At 45.1% G+C, this 19,349-nt stretch overlaps 2 protein-coding genes across 7 annotated transcripts in view; one reads left to right on the top strand and one right to left on the bottom strand.

Moving 5' to 3' along the window:
- Hic1 (HIC ZBTB transcriptional repressor 1) overlaps positions 1-19,349 on the bottom strand; it is a 50,384-nt gene that overhangs the window by 5,650 nt on the left and 25,385 nt on the right. The gene's annotated exons all lie outside the window — the stretch shown is intronic.
- Positions 1-19,349, top strand: part of Smg6 (SMG6 nonsense mediated mRNA decay factor) — a 234,817-nt gene that overhangs the window by 198,175 nt on the left and 17,293 nt on the right. For all 4 annotated transcript variants that reach the window (XM_005327910.5, XM_021728164.3, XM_021728163.3 and 1 more), the window contains 2 exons: positions 14,044-14,220; positions 17,951-18,097. In XM_005327910.5, coding sequence (XP_005327967.1) covers positions 14,044-14,220; positions 17,951-18,097 — 324 coding nt within the window. The remainder of the gene's footprint in view (positions 1-14,043; positions 14,221-17,950; positions 18,098-19,349) is intronic.

The following is a 19,349-nucleotide window of genomic DNA, read 5'->3' as shown; positions in this document are numbered from 1 at the left end:
TACACCACAGCCACCAAGAAGCTGTGACCAATGAAAATTGCAGAGGAAGTAAAGTGCTGACATGCTCTACATGCCACTGCCCTGAACCTCCTCAGTTAGCTTCTTGCATGCTCATGAGTTTTTGTTTCTTACACTGTCCTGCCCTGAGTTCTTTCAGTATTCTTTTCACTTGTGAGGACTTCTTTCATGATAAATATCCAAGAGCTTCAGTATGTCTGTGTGGTGAATGTCCTAGAAGGCAAGCTTCTGTACTGCCCCAGCAACCGCTGGTCTCCAGAGACTGTGCCTTATCTCTCTGCATTTTGGCTCTTTTAAGGAGTCCCTTCTGACTTCAGATCTGGTGAGAAGTTAACCAAAATGAGTGTCTTTAGTCTCCTTTGGGGCTCACAGGTTTGGCTTGTACCATCTAAGTGGCCCAGAGGGAGCTGTGAAGTGTTGGAGACAGCCATGGGAAAGAAACAGCTCACACAAGAGCATGGTGCATAAGCCAGCAGCTCCCCTCTGCCTGCTGGAGCAGGCTCAGTGAGGCCGCTGACAGGAGTCTCCAGAACACTAAACAGGTGATTAAAACATCAGTATAAGTCTTTCCAAGCCTCACAGAAAGCCAAAAACTTAGTTTGGACACCAACAGAAATTTTCCGCTCTGGAGCTTTATACTCTGGTCCGCTGTTTCTTCCTCTGCTCTGTGGCCAGAGGAGAGCTCTTTGCTAACAATTCCATCAAACCCTCCAAATCTTCCTGAGTAGCTTATCCTATGAGAAGAACCTGTACCACCCATCTTTTTCCAATCATCAGAATTCTCTCTAGCCTCTCACTGTTATTTCAGAGGTTGAATCTTCAGGGACAAGTCCAATACTCTCCCTTGTGACAGCTGAGCCCCAGCATGAAGCTCAGTGGCAGAACTCCTTTCCTTCCTCTCCAAGGTGACTGTCTAGAATCATAGAAACCTTTAACAATGAAAAGAGAAGTTGAGTGGTCCCACTTTTTTGTATTTAATCAAAAGATTTAAAATTGGTTTGTTGAAGAGATATCTTCATTACCATGTTCATTGCAGCATTATTCACATTAGCCCAGTGAAATAAACAAACAGATGAAAGGATACAAAAATGTGGTATATGTGTATAATGGAATATTATTGGGTCTTTGAAAAGAAGAAAATTCTGTTATTTGCTATCACATGGATGGAATTGGAGAATGTTTTAAGTGAAATAAGCCAGACATAGAAAGACAAATACCACATGTTCTCACTTATATGTGGAACCTAAAACAATTGAACTAATAGAAGCAGAGAGTAGAATGATAGTTGTCAGTGGGTGGAGACTGAGGGGAATGAGGCAACTATCAAAGAGTACAAAGTCTCAGGCATGAGGAAGAAGACATTTGCAGGGTTATGTTTATGACCTATCACACTGCATGGTGAATACAGTTAATAAGTATAGTGTACATTTCAAAATTACAAAGCATACATTTTGCCAGTATTGGTGAAACATATCTATAATTCCAGCAACTTGTGAGTCTAAGTTAGAAGGATCACAAATTCAAGGTCAGCCTGCTCAACTTAGTGAGACCCTGTCTCAAAAAAAAATATAAAAATATATGGAGGTGTAGCTTGGGTAGTAAATCACTCCTGGGTTTAATTCCCAGAGCCCCACCCCCTGCCAAAAGAAGACAATGTATTTCAGATGTTCAGATCACGAAAAATAAGAATTTTGAGATGATGGATGTTAATTAGCTTGACTGAATTTTTACATTGCATTTGTAAATCAAAGCCTATAAATACATATAATTATAAATTACTATTAATTTACAATACTTTTTTATTGGTTACTTTTAGTTATATAGGACAGTAGAATCCATTTTGACATAATTATAAAAACATGGAATATGTCTTGTTCTAATTCAGTCTAATTCAGCAGTACCTTTCCTTCTGCTTCCCTGTCCACACCCTCCACTCCCTTCCCTCTATTAATCTTTCTGCCATTTACCCATAGTTTTTTGTTTGTTTGTTTGTTTGTTTGTTTATAGTTGGACATAATACCTTTATTTATTTTTATGTGGTGCTGAGGAGCGAACCCAGGGCCTCGCACGTTAGGCAAGCGCTCTACCAGTGAGCCACAACCCCAGCCCTACCCATAGTTATTTTTTAAAATTAATTTTTTGGTGAGATTCACTGTGGTGTATTCATTTATGTACATAGGAAAGTTATGTCAGATTCATTTCACTGTCTTTCCTTTTCTCATCCCCTTGTCCCTTCCCTTAATCCCCCTTTGTCTATTCCACTGAACTTCTATTCTCTCTGCCCGCTTTGCTGGGGTTTAGCTTCCACATATCAGAAAACATTCAGCCTTTGGGTTTTTTAGGATTGGCTAATTTTAAATCCTTTAAAATTTATATATACCAAGAAGTGGATAACTGGGTCAAATGGTGGTTCCATTCCTAGTTTTTTGAGGAATCTCTGTACCAGTCTCCTTATGGTTACACCAATTTGCAGTCCCACCAGCAATAAATGAGTGTCCCCTTTCCCCCACATCCTCACCAACATTTGTTGTTATTTGTTCTTGGTAATTGCCATTCTGACTGGAGTGAGATGAAATCTCAGTGTAATTTTAATTTCCATTTCTCTTAATTGCTAGAGATGTTGAATATTTTATATATATATTGTTGACCATTTGTATTTCTTCTTTTCAGAAGTGTCTATTTAGAACCTTTACCCATTTATTAATTGGGTTATTTTTAAAAGAAGAAATGGAAAGAGATCTTCAGAATCATCAGCATTTTGTAGGCAAAATTCAGTAATTTGCCCAAGGTCATACAAGTTAGGAGTTCATGAGGGATATAGTTTAGTGGTAGCATGCTCAAGACCCTGGGTTCAATCCCCAGTAACCAAAAAAAAAAAAAAAAAGGCCCTTGTTTTTGACTAGCATTAAGGTACATACACCTCGTGTGGAGGTACATTGTATCTTGACCTGGGGCAATAGCTTCCTGTTCGGATAAGCCTCAAAGTGCTGGAGCTTGGCTTCTTTTGATGTCTTATTTCAAATTTGAAAATTCTATAGGCAGCCTTCTAAAGAGAACACCTATCCCTTAGTGAGTCTGAATCTCCTTGAGAAGCAGTACCTAGCAGAAATAACATCTCTGAATCTGCCCAGGGGGCTGTTTTGCATAATTTCAGGGAGCATAGTTCACATAGTATAGAGTGTGAGTGTAATCTCTCCGTGATGTCCTCTGGAATTGTCTTAAGGCTACCATCTGCTTGCCATGATCAGCCCATCCATGTTGTGCAAGTACCCATAGTGTATTAGATACTGCAGGTAAGTTTTATTTGAATACACTACACACAGTATCTGCTTTCAAGAATCTTACTTAGGGGGAATAGTGGCATATTAGTGGGGGAGAGGTATTGAGAAGCATAAAGAAGATAAAGTTAGGGTGATATGAGGAGAGTACCCTCTCAAATGACAAATTTAGGATACAAAGAGTTCTTTATAGCTGGGTATAGTAATTTATGCTGAGGCTGTAATCCCAGTGACTCTGGAGGTTGAGCAGGAGGATTGCAAGTTTGGGACCACACTCAGCAACCTACCAAGGCCCTAAGACCCTGTCTCAAAATTTAAAATTTTTAAAAAGGACTGGGGATATAGCTTGGTTGTTGATTTAGTTGTTATGCACCCCTGAGTTCATTTCTCAATCCAAAAAAAAAAAAAGTTCTTTTTTTTTCTTTTTTTAAAGAGAGAGAGAGAAATTTTTAATATTTATTTTTTAGTTTTCGGCGGACACACCATCTTTATTTTTGTATATGGTACTGAGGATTGAACCCAGGACGCACGCATGCCAGGCAAGTGCGCTACCACTTGAGCCACATCCCCAGCCCAAAAAAAAAGAGTTCTTGATAGGCTGTAATGGTATATGACAAGACAAAGTCAAAGAAGAACCAAGTAAAATAATGCCCTTGTCCAGAAAATCAACCACACCTAGCAATGAGCATGCAACACAGTTAAAAGGATGAAGAGACCTTGGGGAATAGTTAGGGGAGGACTTGTGCTCATTTGGGGGAAGACAATTCAGTCACATATGTAAAAATAATTTGGGAGTTTATTGATAGAAGCTTACAACTTGTCAGGAGCAAGATGGTGAACAGCAAAAGTAATGTCATTTAGTCTATCCATAGATTTAAGGTATTCAGAACAAGGGAGGTGGTGTTCCACTCTATTCTCTGCTGCCAGGTCACATGTGGGCACATACTCACTTTAGGAGACTTTTTAGTCTTAGTGGAAGAATAAGCAGAAACTTGAGACAACTGAAGTGAGGAGTAGTGAGAAATGGGATCTTTAGCCTAAAGAGGGTGTGATGGCAAATATCAAGTAATTTGAGTCAAGTCAGGTAGAAGCAGCATTAAAGTTTATATGGGGCCCCTGAAAACAGAAGCATTAGGAGGCATATTTTTGGACTTGAAAAAGATAGACATTTCTGGGGCTGGGGTTGTGGCTCAGTGGTAGAGCGCTGGCCTGGCATATGTGAGGCACTGGGTTCGATTCTCAGCACCACATATAAATAAATAAATTAAATAAAGGTCTAACAACAACAGCAACAAAATATTTTTTAAAAGAGAGAGAGAGAGAGAGAGGCATTTCTACCACTTAGAAGCGTCCAAAAGTAGAATGGGCTCCAGCTAGAAAATGAAGCCCATTGTAGAATCAAGACAGTAACAGCGCACATGGTGTCACATGCCTGTGATCCCAACAACTCAGGAGGCTGAGGCAAGAGGATTGCAAGTTCAAGGTCAGCCTGGGCAACTGAGCAAGACCCTGTTTCAAAATGAAATTTTAAAAAATAAGAACTTGGGGCTAGGGATATAGCTCAAGCGGTAGCGCGCTTGCCTGACATGGGTTCGATCCTCAGCACCACATACCAACAAAGATGTTGTGTCCGCCGAGAACTAGAAAATAAATATTAAAAATTCTCTCTCTCTCTCCTCTCTCACTCTCTTTAAAAAAAAAAAGAAAAAAGAACTTGGGGGCTGGGATTGTGGCTCAGCGGTAGAGCCACCTGCCTAGCACGTGCAAGGTGCTGGGTTCAATCCTCAGCACCATATAAAAATAAATATTAAAGGTATTGTGTCCAACTACAACTGTAAATAAATAAATTAATAATAAATAGATAAGGGCTTGTAATGTGGCTCAAAGGCAGAACACTCTTTGGGGTTCAATCTTCAAAGAAAAAAAATCTTTCTGTGTAGATAAAAATAATTGCTTAGTATTCCCGAGGGTGTTGAATCTTCTCCACCTGAATTATTCAAGAAAGTATTGTATCACTGGTAGATGATCTCTTGTTAGGCTGAGGCTGTGGTTCAGTGGTAGAGCACTTGGCTAGCAAATGCAAAGCCCTGGTACCCTAGCATGCTTTTAAAAAAAAGAAGAAGAAGAAGAATCTGTTCTTTTGAGGGTTGGAATGATTAAGAGCCCCTTCTACCCAGGTCAAGGAAGCTCATATCATCATATCATAGCTAAGAATAATATAGATGTTGAAGGAGATGAACAAAATGTAGGCCTTACCCCTGGGTACTAAAGAAACAATCTGCAGTTGTCAGGTTTCTATGGACTCCATCATTGGATTGAAAGTCCTATGAAATCAAGGACTATGTCAGTCTTGTTCTGTCTTATATAACCAGGATGGGAGGGGTTTTTTGTTTTGTTTTGTTTTGTTTCTTTTTTTCTTTTTTGTGTGTGTGGTGCTGGGGATTGAACCCAGGGCCTTGTGCATGTGAGACAAGTACTCTACCAACTGAGCTATGTCCCCAGCTCTTCCCAGAATGTTTAACATAGTCCCTGTCTCATGGTAGGTCCTTAGGAAAGATTTGTGGATAGCAATCTGGTAGGCTAGACAAAGGCTAACTAGCTTCTTGAAAAGAAAGACTTTCTGTCAAGCTTAAAGGAAGGTGAGGGAATTAATTGATTGCATAAAAGCAAAATTTCTGTAGGCTGGGGGAATCATCTGTAAAATTTGAGGTTCCAGAGGAAGCAAATGGCCTGCAGGGGAATAGCAGACAGGGTTACCTGGGGCCTTGAGTCAAAGGTTAAGAAGTAATCACAGTGCAGTGGTGATCTGTGGGGGGGTCCTGGGGCTGAGGGTTTGGAGGGAGGGGAGCTGCACAAAGTGTGGAAAGCACTGAGAGAGACCAGAAGTCAGGATTCCTATGAGCAAGACTGAGCCCCAGGCAAGGCTCCATCTTGACATCCTCAGGATTCATCAGCCTGGAAAGTATAAAGGAGCAGCATGCATGGTCTCTGCAAGGAGCTTTTCTTCTCCTTGTGGCTATCTTTTCCTCCTCCTCCTCCCTTATGGGAAAAGGAATGAGAATTCTGCCTTCATGAGTGCTATAGGTAATGGAGGATGGGCATGCATTTCTCTCTTGATACAGGGCATCTTTTGATCTAGTGTAATCTTTTGATGAGCGTAAACCTGCCCCTACAGGAACAGGGACTTTGTCTTTGCTCTCTGCTGAATCCCCAGGTTCAGAACAGTGCTTCATATACATAGTAGGCACTTAGAAAATATTTGCTGAATTGAATTTTGACTAAGTATGTTGATTGCTACAGATGTCTCAGAAAGGGCACTCTCTCCCCACAGAGAATAAATAAAACTAGGAACAAATTTGATGAAGAAGCCTAAGGGATAGCCTTCTAGGCCTGACTGTCTGCAAGACAAATAAAGTGACTAAAGCCGGAATGAGATTCAGTGTTCCTGGCCCAGAACGAACTGGCAGTGTGGAAACAGGCTTGTATGCGGATATTCACAGACTGAGACAGACAGAGGACTTTCATCCCCAGGGGCTGAGCTTGTAGCCTCCCCTACTGGTTCAGTAAATGAGGGCCCCAGCGCCTGTGTTCCAGGTTTCAGAGCAGCTAAAGCCAGCCAGACCTGAAAGGCTTGTGTTGGCAGTGCCAGTATCCGCCCTAGCCCCTGCCAATGTGGGTGGTTGCTCTCAGTGCACTCCGCAGGGGAAGCAGGATTGGACTGCAGCCCAAGCTACTGCTGCCTATAGCTTGCTCTCTGCAGCACCCTTGCTATTGAGAATGCACCTTGCTGGAACACCAGAGCTCAGACAGAACTCTAAGAAAATAGTTTCTTTCCATGGGGGAACAGTTCAAGAAAAGCAAGCAAGCTTCACTCTTCCCAGGGAAAGCCAGACTCCTACCTTTCTTTCCACAATGTCCAAGCTCAAGAAATTTAGGTGTGTACTAAGTGGTGATGTTCTCAGCCTACTGTCATACTTGGGAGACCTGAAGCAAGGAATCCACTAGGTCTTACTTAAGGGAGGTAGCATTAACTAAGGCATTGCTACCACCATGCCCCACTCTGAAGGGTCATTGGACAAGGCAGTTGTTATTTACTACAGCGCTTTATTCCTGATACTATGTATTAGTAGCATGCTTCATCTCTCCAGGGTTCTGTAGAGTGCACATGAGCCTATGGTTAAATCCTAGGGTAGGGAAAGGATCTGCTGGAGAGGAGCTAGGCCTTCCCTTCATATGGCCTACCCAGTAACCTAAGTCTTGCACCTCAGCCTTGAATAAATTATTTCAGCAGTTTGAACAGCCAGGTGAGCATTCCATATCACTCCCCAGCCCTAGGCTGTGTGCCAGCCCCATGCTTCCCACTTTGTGTCTGGCATCCAAACCTATTGGTGGTGTGAGGCAGAGGGCCCTTCCCACCTCTGAGCAGAATGAAGTAGAGAGAGAGAGAAAAATACCAACCGCTCATTTCTTGAGCACTTACTGGGCCCAGACATCTGGCTAAATATTTGATATGCATTATCTCTCAAAAGATTTATCTTGGGGCTGGGTAGCTCTAGCTCAGTGGTAGTGCTTGGCTAGCATGGGTGAAGCACTGGGTTTGATCCTCAGCACCACATAAAAATAAATAAATTCATAAAAAATATACAATAAAAAATAAATTTATCTTAAGAGTTAACCTCATACACATCTTGAACAAACAGAGATTCTTAGAGGTTAAGTAGCTTGTCTATGAACAGACAGCTAAGAAGTGACAGTTAAGATGAGGTCTGTGAAGTACAGACTCTTAATCTCCTGTCTTACCTCCTGACAAGATGGACCCATTTTTTCTACCGTATTTTTCTCCTTGCTATAAGTATGCTCCAAAAAACTTCTGTTCCCCTAGCCCAGCCTCCAGTATAAATACAGTCTCCTTCCCAATAACAAAACACCTGTACCTTTTGGAATTTACTCCAATAAACACTATTGGAGCAGCCTTACCACCAAGTCTTCCCACCAAACCATTTGCTGTCTTCCACCTACTCCTCTTTAGGAGACTTACTATTGTGTGGTGATATGGTTTGCGGGGAGGGTGTTTGCCACACAGAGCAGGCATCTGTGCTGGGCCATCTGATTGGTGATGCGCCACATTGCCTCCTCTAAGAAGAAAACTGATGAGATCCCAGGATATAATGATAGGGCTGCTGTGAGTTGACAGCATTTCATCTTGTAACCTATTGATCCCTTAGCTGGCATAGACCTATCATAGGACTGGAGAGGGCTGGCTCAGGACATCGAGATCACAGTGACTGAGGAAGTGGTTATGCTTGGTGCCTTACATAGAAATCATGCCAGCAAGGATAGGAAAAAGTGAAGGATTATCTGAGCATATCCTTGGGACAGTGTGCCCTGGGATAATCAAGAGATGCATCCAATACAGGACCCATGTTTTTTTTTCCCCTCTGTCCTTTTCAGGATCAGCACAGGTTCTTCCTTCCTCTCCCATCTTCTTAACCAACTTGTTCGGATTCAGGTAGGCTATGAGTGTCTGTCTCCCTGTCCCACACTACTGAGTGATTGTGCATCCTTGTGGCCAGTTTCCCTCCAGCCTCTGGAGTCTGCTCCCTGCCAGGAAGTCCCTCCCCCTAGGAATGTGAATAAACCATTTCCTCTGTCTTCTCAGCTCCAGAGGATTCCCTGTGTGGTATTCTTTATTTCTTGTGTCTGAACTCTCATTGGCAGACCCCATCTCAGGCCGACCCACCCTTGGCTGCTACAGAATTGTGCTTCCCCACCCTTTAGTCTCTTGTAAGGGTAAGTCGTGCATAGCTGGAAGTTTTTGGTTTGTGGAAACACATTAGTCTGAGTGAAATTTCTTATAGTCAGTCCTGCAGGCTTGGCTCATTAAAGATGGTAATTAACCCATTGCTAATTGACCTCAGAAGCCAGCCAAGCAGCCTGTGCTTACCAGCCTTGGTGGTGGATTTGGAGGCTATTTTAAGGTTTCTTAATAATCTCAGCAAGACTTCACTTTCCTGTCTGCATCTTATTTGCTCTAAGGACATTCTGTAAAATTAACAAGCTATAAAGTTTGATTGAAGGCTTCAACAAATGTGAGAATAATTGGCTGCATTTAAAGAAACAAGAAAAACAACCTGTAAACTTGAGTTTGTGGGGGAAAACCCATGTGATTTTTCTCTTTTAACTGAGGAGCAGCAGCAAACTGGACTTCTAAGACTAGGAAAAGGGCTTGAGTTGTGGCTTAGTGGTGAGCGCTTGCCTAGTATGCATGAAGTACTGGGTTTGATCTCAGTACCACATGAAAATAAATAAATAAAGATATTTTGTCCACCTACAACTAAAAAAAAAAAAAAAATTAAACATAAAGACCCAGGGATGGGTGGGGAACCTGCCTGATTCTGATTCCCCCAAACCAAAAGTTCAACAAAAGAAGTCTTATCAAATGACTAGCTGCTGTTGTACTTATGCTTTCCAAAAGGCCTGTTAAGAAAGCAGGGACCCAATAAAAATGACATGAGTCCCTCATTCCCTAGAACTTGTCTCCAGGGGCCTGGTTCACTTCTCAACCCCTCCTCATTTTCTCCTGGCTATGTCTGGGGTTTTCCTCCCTTCCTGAGGCTGCTGTAAGATAACTCAGTCTTGCAACTCAGTGTGCATCAGTATGTGATACCTGATGCTTAGTTTTTTTTCACTCACACACTCCCCCACCTTCCCTAAGGCAGAATAGGTCTCCTATTCTGTTTTTCCCTGGGCATTTCTACCCCTGTTGGGTGACTGAAGAGAGTCCAAAAAAAAAGTTTTCAGAGAATACCATTCTTATTTTCTTAACTACCTCCCCACCTAAGATACCTCAGACCAGTAGGCCAGTCTTCTCCTCTCAACCTGGAGGTTTCTTTCTTCTTTTCTGAGGACCTATCCTTCCTCTTAGCCATAGCCCTCACTTACCTATGGTCTGCTTATCTCTCTCTAAGGAACTGAGTCTAGGACAGGATGGTGCCACTATCTCCTCTCCACATCAGACTTTCAGTTTTCCTTTCTGCTTGGTTCTTTGCGTGTGGACCCAACTGGGGTGATAACTGGAGCCTCGAAGCTTGAGGTTTCAGTTCCTGCTGATGGGGCAAGCTGCCTCAGACAATCTTCAAGGGAACAGAAAGGGACTTTCTTAGGGTGCCTTTCTTTCTGCTCTTCCTTAACCAAAAGCCAGTTTTCTTTTCAAAGATGGAATGGTTCCTCTAGAGGGGCCAGGACTGCCACTGGAAAGGTACACTGAGATTCCCAGAGTTTTCTCCAGCACCCCTTTACCAAAGCACCTCTAGCCTCAGTCCACCTCTGCTTGTCACAGACCAAGAGGAGTCTGTTCCTGCCCAGCTCTTTTTCTTCTCTCTAGTTTGCTCAAGCTGTGATGTACATATCATTTACATTCTCTGCTTTTCATTGATATAGAATGGAAAAATGTGCTCATGAACAGAATTATTGTGGGAATTATGTCATAGTCTTCATCTGGACTCCTTTCTCTCCAAGCAGAAAACCTAGCTTTAACCCCTCCCCTACAAGGAAGTCCTCCTGAGCCAAGCAAAGATAATCTTGGCGTTTTCTTTTTTCTTTTTGTAGACAGACACAATACCTTTATTTTATTTATTGTTTTTATGTGGTGCTGTGGATCGAACCCAGTGCCTCACACATGCAAGGCAAACGCTCTACCAAGTGAGCTACAACCCCCGCTCTAGAGTTTTCTTTATATAGGTAGTTTCAAAGGCTTCCTCCATCATGATATCCCTTTTAGCCATATTAAACTGGTTTTGTTTCTTCTGTTATTGTTTCAAGGCTTTGAGTCGAGAATATTCCCATAAGCCTTCTATAGAACTCCAGGGCCAAGAGAGCTGTGGTCTTCTTCCCCTCTAGGCTTATTCCTTCTACCTTAAAGCAGAATGTGTTTGCAAACAGGCTAATGGGCAGGAGATAGAAGGCTTCCCAGTGTCCCTAGGCAAACCCTAGTCATTCTGCCTCTTAGCTTCCCTGTCTACCAAATATCATGAACTCTGCATTTCTCAGTACCATGGTATATTTTATAAACCTAAGGAAACTGTGCACAACCTTGGCTGTTCTCCCTGCTGGTTGAATTGCAAAGGAGAGAGGATGTTCATACAAAAGACTTCTCTCTCCAAACAGGTAGGTTCCTTATCTTTATCTCAGAGACCCTAATTGATCAAAGCCCTTTTGTCAATCAGCCTTGCATGTCCCTGCCCTAGAGGAAGAACAGAAACCCCAAGGAAACCAGCTTCTTTCTGAAAGACATGGAACTGAATACTGGTTGGGGCTGCAGGTGGAGAATTCCTTTTTGCTCATGTGATGGACAATTCCCACTGATCCTCTGAGGATGTGCTGCAGGCAAGCTCAGGATGTCTGCATCCCTGGGTCCCGCTGAGCCCTGGAAATCCCCATCTCCAGGAGTCCCACGTCTGCACTTATGGTCTTTCTCCCTGTTGGCCAGGAATCACTTTCTTCCTGTGCCATTCGGTATACCATCCAACTTATGCCTTAGCAGTAGTGCTCTTGACCACCTGTTCAGGCACACATCCATAGCACACTGTTCTTTCCTGGTTAGGCTTCTGCTGTAGACTCAGCAGAGTGTGCTGCACTTTACCTGTGGGCCTCTTACCATACAGGTGAGCCAAGTATCAGCATTAGGTTCTTTGTCCTCTTCTCAACTGTACACTCCACCTCCTCTCCATTCAGTGGCAGCAGCCTCATGCCAAAAAGGAAAGTCCTGGACCCATTACATAATTCTGCATAGTGCAAGCAGTAGCTAGGGCATAAGGTCATAGGTCAGAGAGGGGTCAGGTGGCTGACACACACTGTAACGACAAGGTGGTTAAAATTAGACCACAGAGAGGAAACTGGCAGCCTTGTGGAAATGCAGAAGTTTCCTCTGCAAGTGAGAGGCTGGGGATGCAGGGAGGCCACTGTGCGTGCTGCCTGCCAGGCTATTACTCATTTCAGCTCTGCTCTTTAATGCCTTTTAGCCCCTGCTTCTGTATTTCTAGCCTCCCTCATCACATGTTTGAATACACGCGATAGAGTCATGGTTACCTGCCCTGGCCCAAGACAGGCTTCCTTCCTTTTTCAAGGAAGTAAGCCAGGACTAGGCACCCCCCAGCTCAAGAGGCTCACCTTTTTCTAAGCCTCCTCTGGGAAGCCAAGAACTTTTAGGTCAGCCTCTCAGGTGGATGACAAAGATACTTAGCCTGGGATTTCAGCCTCAACAGGGCCATTGGTGAGGGATGCCTAGACAGGGGAGAAGATGGCAGAAAACAGTCATAGAGCACACAGTTAACTGTGTACTGCACTTTACCTGGCCAGCCACATGGTAGAGCAGTGCTCATTTCCTAGAGGACCTGGATTGTGCCTCCTTCATCTATTCCCTGAAGCACCCAGCCAAGTTTCCCTATGCCTGTCATCTTTACTATGAGCCTTCTGTGCTCCAGCTTGATCATACAACCCCTGACAATGTGGAATGAAATATAGTCTTAGCCACCAGAGAGGTTGCTGTTCTGAGGAGGGAAGTAATAGTATCCACATTAGCCCTTCAGTGCATAATGCAAATATACCAGTCCCTTTCACATTCAGAAATGAGGAGGCATTAAAGGGGGGACCCAGCATTCAGTGTAGACTGGAGTCACTGATGATAAGGGCTTCCCCCTGTGGCATATCTGGCCCCTGTAGCATGTTTCCGGTGTGGAACAGCCCTTGGCTTCTGAGCTGCACATCAAACAGCGCCCTCTCCCCCTTGGTGAGCACCCTGCCAGCAGGGAAGAGGGGACCCCAGAGGCCAGAGAGGAAGAGAAGGGCACCAGTGTGCAAGAATGGAGTGGAGCACAGGCAACACAGGCAGGTTGGTGGTGAGGGCATGCATATGTATTCTTGCAGAGAGGACCCCAGATTGGGTGACTGTGGACACTTCATCTGAGATGCTGACAAATTTGATGATTGCTCAATATAATAAATTTCATCTCCACTAAATCAGCCCCAGCTTCTCTGACAGCACTGACTGTGTGCTGATGAGGCCACGTGGGAGCAACTGGCATGAACCCTGGAAGGCAGGGCTTTGGTTAAACACTGTCATCTTCTCTGCCTGTAATCTTCCTCCAGACCATGTCCTCTTCCTCTAGACCATGTCCTACTAACCCCAGTTTCTTGAGCATGAGAAGCTCTGAGGTAGGGCAGGAACCTAACAGGGGGATCCCAAAGTGACCTGGTTGAAATGAAAAAGCCAAGAAAGCCCTCATAGTTCCTTTTGTACTTGGACTGCAAGTTCTCATGGAGGGAGACTGAAGAGGGGCAATGGTGGTGGGGGGGCAGAAAGTGGTGTTCTATGAAAGCCAGTGTTCTGTACTTCACTCCTTCCACTGAATACATTCCAAATTTAGAAGAATTTAATTTATTCTTATTTTTATATCAGGACTTTAGTAAAAGAAATGTACAAGCCCCAAGGGCACCTGGCATTGGTCCTGGGGTTGTCTGCTGCCCCAGGGGTGACCTAAGAAGACTGTGGCAACTTCCTTCCTTCAGAAGACCTTGGTCCTTGGCCCTCACTCCCCTCCTTTACACACGCACATGCACGTTCCTGCTCACTAACTCTGCCTTCTTTCCCAGTTACTTTGACATGTACCCCATGCAACCAACTATGTCTCTCATCCTCATCTTCCCTTTTAGAAAATGCTGTTTTTCTTCTCTCCCTCTTGCCCTGTAGGTTATTGCAGCCGACTGCAAAAGGGTCACAGTACTGAAGTATTTTCTGGAAGCCCTTTGTGGACAAGAAGAGCCTCTGCTGGCATTCAAGGGTGGAAAATATGTGTCAGTGGCACCCGTCCCAGACACCATGGGAAAGGAAATGGGAAGCCAAGAGGGAAAACAACTGGAAGATGAGGTACTATGCGGGAAGAGCCCGCTGTGGCAGAGGGAAGGCTTCCCTCCCCCTGCCCACGACTGCTTCTACTGGGGGTTATTTATAACCTCAGAGCCATGTCTGTGCTGACCATGACAGCAAGCTTCTCAAGAGTGCACTCTGCTGGTGCCCCTTCCTGCCAGTCCACCCCAGTGCCTCCATCTCACTCTGCTACAAGTTCCAGATGCTTCTTTTTAATGTTGCATTGGAGGAGAAGGGAGGAAAAGAAAGAGTTTAATAATGTGCAGCTCTGGAGGCTTAGGAAGGGGAGTTGGGGGGGTGGGGGTGTTAGGGTTCAGGCTGAGGATCAAGTTTATAGATGTGCATTGCTCAGCGCAGCACAGGACTGAGCTCCAGCCTCTTGCACACGTACAGGAAGAGCTGACATTGCTGGCCCCATGTGGAAAATCACCCCCTCCCCCAGTTGCCCTCCCTCCCTCCTGCACATCCTGATGTGATTAAGGAATTCTCCTCTTGTTTGTTTGCCCTTGGTTGTTCCTGTAGCCCTTGCTTCACTCCAGACCTGTGTGTGTGTGTGTGTGTGTGTGTGTGTGTGTTAGCCTGTGTAATTGCTTCTGCACACCTCACTGGCATTTGCCCTGCTGTGCATGTATGTGTCTTTCTGGGAATGATTGTTGACTTGTTGACGTGGGTCTGTGTGTGTGCTCTGTTTGTGTGTCAGTTTAAGCGAACACTTGCTGCCAGCTCTCCTGCTGACTGGGATTTGAGTAAATGTGAGTGTGTAGCAGTGTCAGAGCATGTGTGCGATTAGCCTCACTGCCAGCCTCCCTGCTGTGTGTCTGGGTGTGGGTAACTTTGGGTGTGTGCGCACACACCTCATGTTTGCCTAAAGTTCACTCTTTCCTTCTTTTACCCCACTGTGTTAAAGACAGGGGCACTTAGGTGGGAAGAAACATGGGACTGATAGAAGGGACGGAAGCGATTCTAGCCAGAGGCCAGGTCACACATAGGCCAACACAGTCATTTGGCCCGCAGCAGTCTCAAGCGCCTGGTGGAGAAGGGTGGGGTGCAGGGATGAAATCAGTAACAGGCCAAGGAAGCCAGATGTCAGCTGGAAGCTGTCGTTTGGGATGTGAGCAGTGATAGAGTGGCCACCTTTGGAACAGAGTCTTCAGAGCAGCAGAGTCTTGGACTGACTTCATTAGAATCGCTAGAGAACCCACCCCACCCCTGATGACACAGGGCTCAGCTTCCAGGACAGAGGTGGTTCCAGGGATATAGCTGAGCCCATGATTCCAGACTCACCAGATGAAACCTGGGCAGGAAATAATGGGAAAGAATGAGCTGTCAGCATGGGAGGAGACAGTGGAGTTGCTAAAGCCATTGGGGTGTCCAAGCTGTAGGCCAGCAGAGCAGTGCCACCGCAGCCCTGGACACTGCGTGGGAAGCGTGGGGGAATGGGAGGACACTTCAGTCCAGTATTTCACCCACACTTGAAGGCCAGGGCAGGCAGTGGAGGGTGAGGCCAGCTCTCATCTCACTCCAAACCCAGGGCCTGCTCTCCTCTTACAGGGAGCAGACTAGCTCACTGGTCCCAGGTCTTAGCTATGCCACACACACTCACTCTCTCCTTCTGATGCTTATTGACCAGACAAAGGTTGTAAGTCACGCCAGGCTGCCCACTTCTTCCTTTTCCCACGAGCCTCCTGGGTTCCTTTATGTTAGTGGTCCCTGGGAAACCCTGCTTACCCTAGTCTGTGTAATTTCATAACCCTGCACTTCCTCGTTTGCTATGAGAGCTGAGCAAACCTCAGACAAGCTTCTCTGACCCTCCGTTGACCTCAGTCCAGTTCCCTCCAGGCCCATGATAATCCTGTGCATCCCCAGTCAGAGCAGGCAAGGGCATTATTCCCCCAGGTGCCCAGTGGACATCCTGTTCCACTTGCTCCTATCCAGGTTAACTCTGTGAACAAGGAAGTGAATATGCAGTCTTCCTCCTTCCTGTGGCCAAGGGTTAACAGATGAGTGGTTACTGTGGACAATACCCTAGACCCCTGAGACCTTCTAACACAGTGGCAGTTTTAGCCCCATCCTTAGATCTTTTTTGGAGAGGATTGAACCCAGGATGCTACATCCCCAGCTCTTTTTAATTTTTTGAGGTGGGGTCTTGCTAAGTTGCTCGGGGCCTCCTTAAATGGCTAAGGCTGGCCTCAAACTCGCAATTCTCCTGCCTCAGCCTCCAAAGTTGCTGGGATTATAGGCTTACACTATACTCCCAGCTCCATCCTCTGATCTTATCTCTCCAAACTGCCAGACTGAGTCACTGAAGCTGATTAGGAGAAGTGTGAGAGATGTTTCTTTAGATATCCTTCATGAACAGAACAAACTCTAGTTCCTTAAGGATGCTACCAAGTCACGCATCTTCCCAGACCCTGCTCCCCCATCACCTAACCACCCACATGCTTTATAACCACCTTCTGTCAAAAGAATCCCAGTTAGAGGAGAGGAGAGAGCAGTCTGTACTGAAGAGGGCCAGGCCTGACACAGCTGAGACACTGAGGGCTGGATTTGGGCCAGCCCCCCAGCCCTTTGGATTGCTCATTATGAGTAGTACAAGCACAGACTTTGGAGCCAAGCTCATTTGAGTTTTTTTGCTTGTTGGTTTTTTATTTTGTTTTTTTCTCTTGGGATTGAATCCCAGCTGTGCCACGTGCTACCTGTGTGATCTTGAATAGGTTGTTTAACTCTAAACTTTGGTTTGTTCATTTATAAAATAGGGATGTTAATCACTTCTATTTCACAGGCCATTGTAAGGATTAAATGAGTCATTGCATAAAAAATGCTTATCCCAGTACCTGGCCAGTAAGAAGCACTGAGCAAATGGTAGCTGTCGATGCAGTTACTAGCATTACCATTGTCAGATTTATTGAATCACTCACCCTCTACCCCTGCTAACCCTGACCCTCAAAGGAAGCTCTTTTGGGCAGCTGCATGTTCTCTACTGACCAAGGCCAAAAGTGAGAGAGGGAGGAATAGAGCCGGGACCACCCGGGGAGCAATGACTGCTGAGTGCTGAGGTCGCAAGCAGGGAGTTGCCATCCCTGGGGAAGTCTGGCAGGAGGCTCTTTAAGTTAGCCAGCCACCTTCTGCCCTGCTCAGGTCCTAGAGGGCAGCTGAGCAAGGCCTTGTCATGTGCATTCCTGTAAAAGGGCCCCAGGGGTCCCCACACCACCAGACTGTGGTCTTAAAAAGAAACCAGGGCAAGGTCTGCTGAGCTACAGCATTTAATCCTGATGCTGTCTGAGGCAATGGAGCTTCCTTGCCCAACTCCCAGCTATTAACCCAAGTTGATTCCTATGCAGTCACTAGTATGAATTAGATTTAAAGTGGGCAATTTAGCTTTCTCTATCATTTACCCCTTAAATCATTTGTGATTTTCAAAATGAAAATTAGGCCTAAGATGTGCCCTTATGAGTGTGAGTACAAACATGGAAGTGTATATGTGTAATTGTGACTGGGATACCTGTGTAAGGAAAGAACCCTTGAGTGTAAAGGGAGCAGTTTGAGTGGAAATGCAATAACTTCTCTAAATCCCTCTTTTCCCAAGCAAGGGAAGCACACATGATGGGTCTCTTGATAAGGAATCATCCTGGTCAGCATGGGGTGGGGGGTGGCAGTAGTGACAGGGGATCCAGTAAGTGTTGTGGACTCATATTCTCTTCTTTCCCCTGGTCTGCCCCACCACCCAAAGGAGGAAGACGTGGTGATTGAAGACTTTGAGGAAGATTCAGAGGCTGAAGGCAGTGGGGGCGAGGATGACATCAGGGAACTTCGAGCCAAGAAGCTGGCTCTAGCCAGGAAGATAGCTGAGCAGCAGCGTCGTCAAGAAAAGATCCAGGTGGGGCCTACCTGGGGATGGTGGTTCCCAGGATGGTGACTATAAAGGGCCTGAGTAGAGATATGGGCAGGATATAGGGACACGCAAACCTATATCCTGGAATGGTCTTACTGTGTATCCACCTCTACCTCCTGTTGTCTTACTCTACCACTACATTATGATAGCATGCCTAGTGGCTGGAGTCTCACTCAAGGCAGAAGCAGGGTCTTCTCAGAGAATCTGATAAGCACTCCCTTCCACCCCGCTCTATGAGGCTCTGTCAGTGACCCCAAACATACAGGATCTTTCATGTAGTTTCAGAGCTTTGGAGTTCCTTTGCACCAAACCCAGATACTCATGGAGAGCACCATTTCTTGGGAGAGGTTGCCACAGTCACAGACTACAATCTGAGTTCGCAGCGTAATGGAAGAACTCTCTGCACCCTCTAGAACTACCTAATCTTCAGGCAGGGACTTCCCCACTGTTAGCCCTCTCAGGGACCCAAACCTTCACTTGAGCAAGTTTTTCTCTATGGCTTTCCCAGGTCTGTCCCCTTGCACTGTATACCCACTTCTCCTTGTCTAGGGTTCAGGGCAGATAGGAAAAAGCCAGTCATGCTCCCTCTTTAAAAACAAGTTGTGGGGCTGAGGTTGTGACTCAGCTGTAGGGAACTTACCTAGTACGCGCAAGGCATAGGTTTGATCCTTAGCACAGTATAAAAATAAATAAATAAATGTCCAACTACATCTTAAAAAAAACCAAAAAAACAAGTTGTATGCATGGAGAAGCATTAAGCCACTCTGCCTTACCTTTCTAAGGATATTTGTTTCAGCCTTCTTTTCAACTGCCTCTCCCCTGGGTAGTCAGGCAAAACCTAACTACAATTCGGGCTCCATCATTTAACTAGCCTTGTCACTTCAGGCAAATTATTTTACTTGTCAGTCTGTTTTCTCATGTTCAAAGTGAAAGTGGTAATGGCACCTACCTCTTGGTGTTGCTGTGAAGCCTACATGAGACGCTACACCTAAAGTGCTTACCACAAATAACATGCAAGTAGTCACTTTGTCTGCTCTTAGACTGTTCATCCTGCCCCAGGAAGGGAAATGAATAGCAGTTAGGCTGTGTCCTTCTTAAGTTATATTCATGTCCCTGCTCCCATCAGAATCAACTTTTCAATACCTCTATCAGACATCTGTGGTGGTGTGGCTAGTCTCAGGAAGCTGAATTGGTGTTTGGCAAATACTCATAGATGACTATAGATGATAGCAGGGAA

The sequence above is a fragment of the Ictidomys tridecemlineatus genome, chromosome 3, assembly GCF_052094955.1.
Source record: "Ictidomys tridecemlineatus isolate mIctTri1 chromosome 3, mIctTri1.hap1, whole genome shotgun sequence".
NCBI classification, from domain to species: domain Eukaryota; kingdom Metazoa; phylum Chordata; class Mammalia; order Rodentia; family Sciuridae; genus Ictidomys; species Ictidomys tridecemlineatus.
This window is presented reverse-complemented; position numbering and strand designations above follow the sequence as displayed.